The sequence below is a fragment of the Glycine soja genome, chromosome 19, assembly GCF_004193775.1.
Source record: "Glycine soja cultivar W05 chromosome 19, ASM419377v2, whole genome shotgun sequence".
Classification (NCBI taxonomy): Eukaryota; Viridiplantae; Streptophyta; class Magnoliopsida; order Fabales; family Fabaceae; genus Glycine; species Glycine soja.
This window is the reverse complement of record NC_041020.1, coordinates 47268616-47280673: the sequence shown is the minus strand read 5'-3', so window position 1 is coordinate 47280673 and position 12058 is coordinate 47268616. Positions and strand designations below refer to the sequence as shown.

Here is a 12058-nt window from a genome sequence, read left to right as displayed (position 1 = left end):
AAACCAAACCGTTTTAACGTTTTCTGGTAGTCCAAATTTTAGCCTTTGAAGTATCCCTTTTAAGGAGGGAAATTGATTTCATTTATTTATCTTCTTAAGTCGGCTCGCTTACTGCTGCAGTTAGTTTAACTGTTGAAGTTTGAGTAATGTACGCAGACACATTGAATCTATCCCGTGGAATCTTTTATAATAATATCAAACCAATGTTATTGATGCAATGAGTTAAAGATGATGTAATTGTCTTTTTTTAATAAATTTATGTGCAAGTAATGTTATGCTTAAAGTTTGACTATATTTGATCCAGTAGTATGAGACTTCATTGCATTCACACGTGTACAAAACAGAAATTATGCAGTCTGACACCACCAATTCTTTTCTTATGTTTGGAATTTAAAAAATTAAGACATGAGAATGCTCACTCTCTGGTCAACCAATACAGAAACAGAAATATAGATCTTTTACGTTTCATGTTTCACCAGCTCTCAAACCTCTCATAAGTTAATCTGAAAAGAAAATAAAGGGCAGACTTTTGCCATAATATTGAAACACAAATAAACATGCTGATCATATAACTAATATAATCATATACACACCACTCGGTGATATGTTATCTCAACTTCTTCCCTGCTTGCATCAGAAGCAAAATATGAAACTTTAATCTTTTCAGAAGTAAATTACACCAATAAGACATTGTTAATAATCAAGAAAAGTTTAATTGAATCCACAGGTTTTACTGAGACGAGCTAAAAGTGGCCATTGCATCCATTTCTTCTTGCAATAGAAGAGCATCAATGAATCAAGATTTTCACCTTGCATCACATCATCTACCGAGTGATAAGTGATACCAACTGTATGATCAGTTACACGGCCCTGAGGAAAGAAACCTAATATTAGGAGGGGGGAACTCAGACAGAAAGTCTGCAGACTAAAATGCAACTCTAGTCTCCACCACAGGCATGCTTTCCTTTCCTAAATGAACACAATAACAATAAACACAAAGCGTACTCCAAATTTAAGCTGCCTCCCTGCCTCAACTGAGAAAACAAATGTGGCATGCAATTCACTTAATTGGAAACGTGCTAATGGCTTCATCCATGTCAGGTGAAAAGCACAACTACTACAAGAAATTACCAAGTTACACACCAAAACAAATTGCCTTTTGGAGTTATAGGTAAAATTTATTCAGGGACAGTTAATCACATGTCAATAAGAGGAATTGTAGCACTATTATTAACTCCAGCTCACAGAGAGCTTTTTGGAGTTAATTGAAGCACTTTATAAATACAAAAAAGGGAGAGATAGAGAGAGAGAGAGAGAGAGAGTATGTACTAAAACAAAACAAAGATGCACATTTCCAATAAAAAATATTAAATGTGAACCTTGCCAAATATTTTGAAACACTAGCCATATGTTGAGAACACTCATCTTGTATAGTAATCATAGTCCCTGTTGGAATGTGGGTTACTCTAACAGCACTGTTGGTTGTATTTGCATGCTGACCACCTGAACCACCAGATCTATAGGTATCAATTCTTAAGTCTTCATGCTTCAATTGAACATCTACCTGCATATGAGCACATGCATAATATCTGAGACACTAGCAAGAGAAAAAGTAGGAAAACATCTCTGTTAGATAACCCACAGATCACAGTTAGTGGAATAATTAGTTAGTTAGATTGGAACTGAGATAATTAGAAAAAAAGAAGGCATGTTGCCAATAAATACGAAAAAGGGTTGAGAGGGAGGCGCATCTTGTAATCTGTAAGAGAATTAGGGCTTTCGACTCGGGAGGTGCAGTCCCTTTGAGAACTGCCGAGTGTGTGAGAGTGTTCTGTTCTGTAAATTAAGAAGTTCATTCCTTTATTTTTGCAATAAAGATACCAGGTTTCTATCAATGATATGAGAGTTTTCCACAATGATTCTTGGTTGCAAACAAGCAGCGCAGGTGGTGACACCGGCATTGTAGTGTTTGCTCGGCACTTGTCAAAGGGTTAGTGCACAGCCAGCCCGTGTGGGCACTAGGGCTGTGGAGCATGGCAAATGTAAGATATGGGACTTGAGCCTCACATCAGAAGTATAGGATTCTAATGTGGGATTTACAAGGCCTTGGGTTCTTCAACCACAATGCTAACTTTTGTGGTGTGGTTCTCCTAAGGTGTTAACCTGGTCTTTGTAATTCCATTCATCAACCTAACAGAACCAAAGGAGAAAAATAGAGACATAAATTGTATGTGAAGTCTTTTCCTTTATAATCATTTTTAGAGTAACCAACAGTTGAACGCACTTTTTTATAGTTTTAAAAACAACAAACATTCAAGTTTCTGATCACAGGGCATTGATTCATAAGGGGTGATTGCCAATTACCTCATCAGCCTGAGGAAGGATTGCAACAGAAACAGCATTGGTATTAATACATCCCGACTTTTCTGTCACAAGAATTCGCTGTTACAAAAGAACGTTAGTGATTGCCAAAACTAGATTTAGCTACAGACATATAGATTATATCTGAGAGATGCTAACTAAACTCTGGACTCTATGAATTCCACTCTCAAATTTTAGTTTCCCAAAAACACCGACTCCAGCAATTGCTGCACTAGCCTCCTGAGAAAGAATAGTTCAAAGTACATCAGTTGCAAGATGAAATTCAATTCTTGCTAACAGAAGGTTGCAATGCATGGTGGATGCCACAATCAATATTTCAAAACACTTGTAAAGCACTGAAAATCAGGTCATATTTATTGCGCATTAATATATGAAACATGTACATTGTATCCTTTAAGATCAGATTGAGCTATATCTACTACTTCAAACTTCCAGCCATTCTTGAGAGCATACTTCTCATACCTACATCATGTCAGGCAAGATCCCTTTTAGAAAACTAACAAGAGTTCCTAACTCTGATCAAATTCCAGTAACATAAATGTAACCTTACATTCTAAAGATATCCATCGCAAACAAGGAAGCCTCCTCCCCACCAGTGCCTGGACAAAAATGGTATAACAAAATGAAAATTGGGATGAAAGAAAGCATAGAGACAAGCAAACGGGTATAATAGCAAAGTGATGAACAAGTCCTAAGACAACTTAGCAAACATTCATTGAATCATTTGTTTCATGAACATTAATAATAGATATTCATTTTCAACAGCAACATTTTACCTGGTCGCACCTCCAAAATGCAATCCCTATCATCAGCATCATCCTTAGGAAGTAATGACTTCAACAGAAAATTTTGCAGTCTTCTTTCTTCTTCCACTGCCTGACCAATTTCCTCTGTAGCCATATTAAGCATGTCCTTATCCTCAGAACATTCAGCTATTAGTGACTTCAAGCCATCAATTTCCTGCAGATAGTAAAAAGGTAACATTAGATAATATAACCCCCCAAAAGAAGAACTTTTCCTCCCCCTTTTCCTTCTTATTTCTTTAAACTAGAAAAGCATGGTAAATAAAGCACTCGAGTAATGCAAAGAGATAGATAGTATGCCTAAAGGCTATGGCCTATGTGGTAAAATATTACCACAGAAGGAATAACAAAACAAAAGCCTACACGACTTGCCATTTAGTCAAGTTGCTGTTTTCTAAGGTAAACTTGCACCAACTCATTACCTTCTGTTTGCCCCTCAATTCCTTAATAAGGTCAATAGAACCACTTAGCTTCCAAAGCTCCTAGTTAGCTCTTGCATACTCTGATGGTGATGCTTCTGGCTGTCTTCAATGAGCAACAGAAATTAAACATAAGATAATCAACTGAAACATAATTCAATTATAAGATTAAGTTTAGGCTTAATTGTATTTTGGTCCGGTTAATGCATGACTATGGCCCCTTAGCAAATTTCTGCTCAAATTTAATCCTTTAATTGTTATATAATCAAATCCTTAATTTCTTGAATAAGAATCATTGAAATCGTTTCCTATTCCAAATCCATTTTACACCTCCGCCCCCCCCCCCCCCCCCAAAAAAAAAAAAAGAGGAAGATTTGAGTTTCAAGCAGAGAGAAACTGACAAAAAGACTATATTGTAGCAATTAAAAGAAAAGGAGACTAAATTTGATAAAAATGTTGTCGGATGAATAAAATTGCAGTTACTCATTAACCATAACAGAGGACCAAAATGCAAAATATTCTCAAACTAATAAGTAGTTCAATTAAAACTAATGAACAAAACATCTAAGAGAATGAGAGAGAAATTTTGAAAAAAAGAATAGCAACTGCATTACCTGATTTAGAAAATTGTTAAAAGAAGCAGTCATGTACTCAATAGCGGAGAGTCTTTGTTCCATTATGTTTAAGAGCTCCGGGGACAGTTGAGCTTGCACCTCTGTTAACAACAATAGTTACACTACGATCAACGAATATAATGTTGAAATTAAAATAATTATATAAACCGTAAAATATGAACATATAAACAGATTGAAGGAAGGATTACCGGCAGAGTAAGAACGGAGGAAGAATGAAGCTCGATGCCGGAAATTCAGGAGTTTGAATTGAAATGGTTTCGCAGCCGATAAAGATAACGGAAAATAATAACAAAGGTTCCGCGAAACCTCATCGTTAATGCTTTTTCTATCTGTCTCGCTGAGATGAAGTGAAGAATTCCGCAGCTCCTCTTCTGTGCTTTGCTTTCATGTTTCAGCAGAGCCAGTGAGGTGAAGTGGAAACTCATAACTGAAAACTGTGGTGATTCGACCCGCTACATAAGCCCATTAGGCCCAGCAAACTGGTCTTCTTTCCTTCCCACCATGGCCTTTTGGGCCCCTTTGAGGTTTCGCAATGGATAAAATTGTTTAATTCATTATTTCGTTCACTATCTAAAAAATAAATAATTTGGGTAGTCATTTTTTTTATAGACAAATGTTATCCATTACAATATTAGTTTTGTTGATAAAGAAAATTCAAGTACAAACCTTTTTTCCTTTCATTTTCCCTTAAAAATTCAACTCACCTTATATGAACAAATTGGCTAGTTATTATTTCACTCATCGTACTTTTCCTTTGCTTAATCCACGAGGTACTAGAGGATTCAAAATTTAAGTAATAATACTATAGTACCAAAAAAAAACATTGTAGGAAAGTGATACTAATAATGTCCCGAAATTAATGGTTCGAATTCTTGGTACATTTGATGTTCAATCATTCTTTAAATAAGTAAAATGTATAATTTGGGAACATATAAAGATAGACTATAAGATTTTAGGGTGTAGAAGAAAAAACTTTTTATTCCTATTCTAACTTAACATTGAAACAAGTTATGTCAAAAAAACATTCAAACGAGTAAAATAACACATATATAGTAGATTCCTCTCCTCTAATTTAACGGTGACATTATTCCTCCTCTTTATTTATTGATTCATGCTTCTTACTAGCTAACTAGTAGTTTTAAATAATTAAATCAATATTAAATAAATTTTTGTTTGAGATTAATTTCAAAATTATAATTATTCTAAGAATAACAAGTTATTGGTGTTCACAAGCAATTATGATTGGCACTAAAGCCAAGTCTATAATAATCAATTTTCTTGCCGGTGCACCAAAATTCTGTGATGATAGGAAATGGAAGCATATGTTAATCAAAGCAATTTTAAAAATTTTCATTAAAAATATTTCCGGTAGACCTCCAAAGATAAATACAAAGAATAACAAATTGTCTACGGACTATGACCCTCATCATCACACTCTCTAACAGTACTCAATTGATGATGCATGGATATGTGTTTGTGTAATTTCAATTAAGCCTTCATGAAGCTAAGTGCGTGAGGAACACGGAGAGCTTTCAACCAGTCGCTTCCACCGTTGGCTCCAGCCTGTAGGAACTGGGCAGGGGTGAATTGGGTAGCTTCTTCGCGGCTAATAAGACCACGGTAACCCTTCCACTTGATCCTTCCGTTAACGTTGGCACCAGGTCCATCGTTGTTGTATTCAGCATAGTACAAGGTGTCTTCGAAGTGTTCACCGGCCCATGGGCACCATCCTTCGGGGTGAAGGAAGTCACCCACGGTGGATTCCATCACAACCGTCCTTGAGAATTGCTTCCATGGCCTTCCAAGGTATGACTTCACTTGGAACCTTGTAGGGAAAAGTTCGGCTTCTGGGACGATGTTGCAACCCTGGATCACGATTCCTGTAGCCATGTTCTTCTGGGATGTTCCGTCGGCGGTGACTGTGTTGAACTGGTTGTCCAGGGGCTTCCTCACGATGATAACGGAGTGCTGGATCACGGTGGAGGAGGTGCCGAAGATGAAGTCGACTGTGCCGGAGATGACGCAGTTGCGGTAGAATTGCCTGTTGGTCTGGACGTACAAGGTGTCTTGGTAACCCAAGATGTGGCAACCAACGAGAGCGGACATGTCTCCTTGGTTCCTGAATGCAACGGCTTGGTGTCCCTCAGCACCGGCAGTGTTCTGGAATGTCATTGCCTTGGCAATGAACCCTTCTGCAGTGTTGGCTGCAACGAGGAAGCAAAATCAAATCAATTCATCCATGCAAAAGGTACGTAGTATTCATGATGCTGATCAATCTCTATGAATTATTTACAATTTATGTTAATACAATTTTACATGTCACGCAGAGAAATTGATCACTGTCATGAATACCCGTGTTATTGGATCATATAATAATTAAAAGAAGAAGGATGAATTGAATTACCGAAAGTGGCAGTTTGCATGGTCTTGACACCATCGACGAAGTTCTTGCGACCGGTGATGATGGTCTTAGCAGGGCCATCACCGTACATGAGAATGTTCTTTGAACTCTTGGGAACGGTGATGTACTCGTCATAGACACCAGCCTTAACGTAGATAATGTATCTACCTTTGTTATCCTTTGGGTAGGAAGCAATAGCATCGGCAACGGTTTTGAACTGACCAGTGCCATCCTGGGCAACCACAACATTGGGCTTGACACGTGATCTCCATCCACGACCCAAAAGCTTACGATCAGCAGCAGAGAACCAAGTGGGCAACCCATCCTTGCCGAGAAGACGGCGAGACGCGGGTTTAAGATTAAACTTCAACCCGAACTTCTCGAGGATGTTGGACAAACCACTCACAATGTCAAGGGTGATGCCAGTGAGTTTCTGAACATTGTCCAAGGTCTCGGTATGAAACTGCTCCTTGATCTTCTTCTCACCTTCTTTGCCATCGTCAAAACCCTCCATGCAGGCCTGTTGGTACGAGATAACAGCGCTGAGCCAGTTCTTGAAGTCAGCCTGTTGGTTATGCACGGCCTGCAAGTTGTTGTTGTGAACCATGTCAATGCTGAGTTGGAGGCTCTCGATAGCGGATTGCAAGAGGTCCTTGCAATCATCAAGGGCCATCTTGGTTCCGTTATCGTTGCCTCCGTACTCGGTACTGAGCCTATCACTCATGTTGAAGGCCCTGGTCACGCTGTCCATGGTGGCTTTCACCGCCTTGGCGATGTAAGCCTTTGGATCAGCGGTGTCCATGCCCTTCACGGAGCTTAGGGTTTCGTGGCAGAGCTTCTGGTCATCAGTGTTTTGGCAGATAACCCCTACTGATTTTTGTTGAGATTGAAGTGTGGGATCCTCGCCCTTCTTGTTGACGGCCACCACCACACCTATGGCCACTCCAACCACCAGGATGAGAGAAACAGCCGAGATAATTACCTTTCCAGACATTTTTGTTATTCCTTTTTTATTTTTCCGGCCTTAGAATATAGGCTTATTATTATTCCTCCCCTTTGGCTGCTCTGTAGCTAGGGGGGGATATGGAGAGGCCGTTGAAGACTCCATGGCCTCGAGGTGGGTTTATATAGTGCTTGTTCGAAGTTTCTGCACCAATGAATTCATGAAACTGTTTATATTTTTGCCAATTCTTAGGTGCCGTTGGCTTCTCAACTTTAGGACACGTGCATGCATGCACTGCTATTTTTAATTGTGAGCGATGTTTTGCTAGAAACGGTATTTCTATTTTCATGACTGGTTTTCTGGTGCCTAAAAAATAGTACGTAGCTGAAGGAGAACACTTCTTCAACCTCAACTCGTGCTATTTTCTAGGTAAACCATTGAGAGGTTTTTGTGTGGCCGTTGGACCATTTGTGGATATTCTGGATCGTAATCGAAAATTTGATTTATATATATTATCATGTTATATACGTACAATGCAATGTTGGATTATGGATACTTCACATTTATTTGCTCTTGTTATATCTGTCTTTTGTTCTGAGAACGGTTTATTTGGATATATACTATATTTGCTAGCAAGAAATTTATACGTTTTTTTTATCATTTATACGTGTGTTTAATTTACACTTTTGTACAATTCAATTAGTCTTTTTTTTAAGCACAGTTGTTTAGGAGGGTTTTATACTTTTTTTACAGCAGGACTTTATCATCTTTAAAGTATGAAAGAATGTAAAATGATAAAAAAAAAAGTGTAATCATCATGACTAGTAACACGTGTGGGAATGGTAAATTTTGGGAGGTTTCATATCAACTGAATACTGATGTAGTATATATGAGAAAGTAATTAACCTAAATTGAATGAGAAAGTTGTATTCGGGCTTCTTCATCACATATTTGGCCATTGGGATAATGTTTTAAGAGATAATAATTATACTCATTTGTTCTAAGTATTTTATACATGTAGTAATATTTGGAGACCCCAATATTTTAATTAAATATCTTATTAACGTTTTTCATTTGTTTCTATCCTACACTTCTTAACTTGTTAGATCAAATATTTATTATATCTATCATTTTTCTTTATTATTTATTTTTTTCTTTTTTTAGGTATATTTTAGCATATCATATGGGAGAGTTCAAGAATTATTTTCCTTTACGATAACACAAGTTAGTTAAAATCTTTTTCTTTATTAATATCCCTTTTTAATATTGCTGCCATATAATAATAATAATAGCAATAATAATATTAGTAAAATTAGTTACATATTATCTTATGAATTTTGATCAATAAGGTCAAATTAACAATACATTATTTAATCAGTAACTCGAAATTTTTACAGAGAAAAGGATAACAATGATCAACATGTTGCTACAATTATTTGAGAACCAAGGTATACATATACATGCCAATATTGATATTGCATCAAAAAAAAGGTAATGAAATTTTTTTTTTTCTAACCACGAGGCATCTAGAGTAAAAATATTGCATTATTATTATTACACCTGAAAGTGAAAGTGAATGATATATCATTTTCATTTGCTTAAGTTAGTGATAAAAATAACATATAACTCACATTCAGAAATAGAATATCAAAATATAGGGCATTTTAAATTTGGAGATCCTAAAATTGAATTTGATATGTTTCAAGATATTAAAATTATATTTTACCATTTAATGAATAGGTGTAATTTTCATACACTATTAATAATACAATATCAAACATTTATACTATTAATCAATACAAAATATTTCCAATATTGGTTAAATTAATCAAAATTGAGCTCATATCTTTCAAGAATGCAAGTTTAAAATTTAAATTTTATTATCAACGTAAAAATCTCATCAATAAATTATCTATAAGTAGTATATAAGTCCTTTTTAAACCTTAAAACCAATGAGCCCCTAAAATTCAATTCGTTTAAATTTTCTCTCTCTTACACACAAAAGCAATCACAAAATATAAATTTTTAGGATCCTACTAATATTTTAAGAATATTAATTACGAATTTTTTTTAAAAATCCTGAGAAAATATTGAAAAAATCATAAATAATATAAGTTTACATGGTTTAATAAAAATATTATTATTTTTAATTCTTTTAGAATAAAGGTTAACATTTATCAAAATTTCAAAAGTAAACCATTTTTCCATTCTCCATTCAATCCGGTTAAATTATTACTCGGAAAGGTTTTTGGGTCGCGGGAACAAAACGTTTATTACGGGATGTGCTTGAAGTCTTGAAGTTACTCTGTTTGACTCTGCACTCTGCAATAAAATTCAATCCTTGAGTCTAAATGTTGCTCTGTCACTGACAAATGGATGCCGATGAAGCCAGAATCTTGCTCGGTTTCCCTCCCAATTCGCGTCCAAATCCTTCCCAAGTCTTTTCATTTTCTCATTCCCAGTGTCTAGGGTTTTTAATTCTTTCAATCGCGATTGCCAAATCAAAATTCACTCCCTTAACAAACTCAATTTCAGTTTTTGAGCCTCACCCATTTTTTATTAATACCCCTCAGCTTTATTTCCCCAATTCCTACTGGGTTTTCTTTAAGTTTATTATTACTTAACATTAATAGTAATAATAATAATAAAACACTTTTTATTCTAAATAAAGTACTGTTGAACTTAGACGATGAACAGGTACTTTGTCTTTTGCTGTTTGTGTGGGAATCTCACCCTGATCTATTTCCTTCTCTGAAAAGCCTCTTACTGAGTCTAAGTTCAAACTGGTGAGCAGTTCATCCATTTTTTTTTTCTTTTGTATTTTCTCTCCTATATCATCACAAGAATTCGGATGATAGGAGCATTTTTATAACTCTACTCCAGTGTTGAATTGTTATGGTTGGTGTGACTTGACTTGGTGTTAGACTATGACAGATTGACAGTAAAACATTTATCATAAGCCCGAGTGTTTCAGCGTGTTTTTCTTCAGAGCTTGCTCATTGTGAAGTGTAAACTGATACGTAGAGTCTGTGATCTTTTGGAGAAATATTTTGTCTTAACATCCCTCCCTACAAAAGGCTAACTGTGTAGTGAATGAAGATGATGGTCATTTAGTCTGTTTTAGATTGCCATATTATATGATTTTAGGTGGGGGAAAAATGTTATCATAATACAAAGGAACAAATTTACATTAGTTTATATTGACTCTGTGTCTGGTCACCCTCTATTTCCCTCACCCCATTCTTTCTATTACTCAGAGCATTGAGAAGGATCCCAATGTCTGGCCTTGATTTTATTTTGTGCTAAATTGAACAAAGAGTTGGTTTTCTTGAAGAGGGGACGACACTTCTTTTGGCCATTGTCATACCCCGTTGTTAAGTGGAAAGACCAACTGAACTCTTACGTTGTGCTGCAGATTTCAGAAGCTTACACATGCCTGCAATCTGGTAAGTAATTGTCCAGACACCCTGTACTCTTATTTGCAAACCTCCCTTGAAAGGACCTTGAGATTTTGCTACTGATTATAGGGCTTTAACAAAAATAAGAACTGCATTTGTTTTATATTTGTCTTGCAACCCCTTTTAAGTACTGAATAAATTGTTACACAGGTGGGAGAGGAGGAGCTTCAAGTTCAGGTAAATTTGTATTCCATAACCTCCTGTGTGTCATTTAAAAACCAAGGGCTCATGGAGGAAGAAAAAGTCATGCTATGATTAAAGTCCCATTGCTTCTAATCATTGTGTGAACACTTGCGGTTGGAGGATTTAATGCTTCGAGGTGGCTAACAGTTAATCTTGTGGCTGATTCTTTTCATATTACTAAGAAACTAAGTAGTTGTTCTTTCTGCTACTGTCTCGCAGGGCTTACAAAAGGCAAAAGGATGAATACCCTTCACACAATCCATTTCTTCCTTGATTTCTCCTCGAGCTATCCAGTAAATTGATATTTGTTTCCTTAAAGTGATACCTTTGTTGTATTTGGTGATATTTGTTTCCTTAAAGTTATTTAAGAATCACAAATTTTTTCTTTTATTTTCTTTTCTATTTTAATGAGTTTTTATAAAGCATTAGCACTCGACATTTGCATCCTTGCTTAGTTTTTCCTTTCGTTCCTTTTATTAACTAAATAAAACTTATAGCAGCTTGCAAGACAAATTCATGCTTATCCTGGTTGGGAACTTCCAGGATAAAAATACATCTGCACTTCCTAAAAGTTCTTTTAAAAAATACATATTACATTAATAATTTTAAATTCAGATAAAACTTAAAATATACATTATATATATATATATATATATATATAAACGGAAACATTCAATACATTCTATAAAATGCTTTACATGGCTTAAAAATAGTAAGCATTGATTTATTTAATATTTTGTAATATAATAAATGTTTTTATTTATACTTTTCTATTTCTAATTTTGCATCATGCACTCTCTTATTTATTTAATTCTTATTATTATTATCGCGTTT

At 35.6% G+C, this 12058-nt stretch overlaps 1 protein-coding gene and 2 pseudogenes across 1 annotated transcript; 1 reads left to right on the top strand and 2 right to left on the bottom strand.

The window, feature by feature from the left end:
• Window positions 1–510: 510 nt before the first annotated feature.
• LOC114398892 lies at window positions 511–4623 on the bottom strand (annotated as a pseudogene).
• A 941-nt stretch (window positions 4624–5564) lies between these two features.
• Window positions 5565–7748, bottom strand: LOC114399822 (pectinesterase-like). Its single transcript, XM_028362041.1, has 2 exons — window positions 6644–7748; window positions 5565–6443 (listed from the first exon to the last, which is right to left on the bottom strand). Exons 1-2 carry the CDS (start codon window positions 7632–7634, stop codon window positions 5728–5730), a joined length of 1707 nt encoding a protein of 568 aa, XP_028217842.1. The 5' UTR covers window positions 7635–7748; the 3' UTR covers window positions 5565–5727.
• Window positions 7749–9845: 2097 nt separating this feature from the next.
• Window positions 9846–11614, top strand: LOC114398891 (annotated as a pseudogene).
• Window positions 11615–12058: the final 444 nt, after the last annotated feature.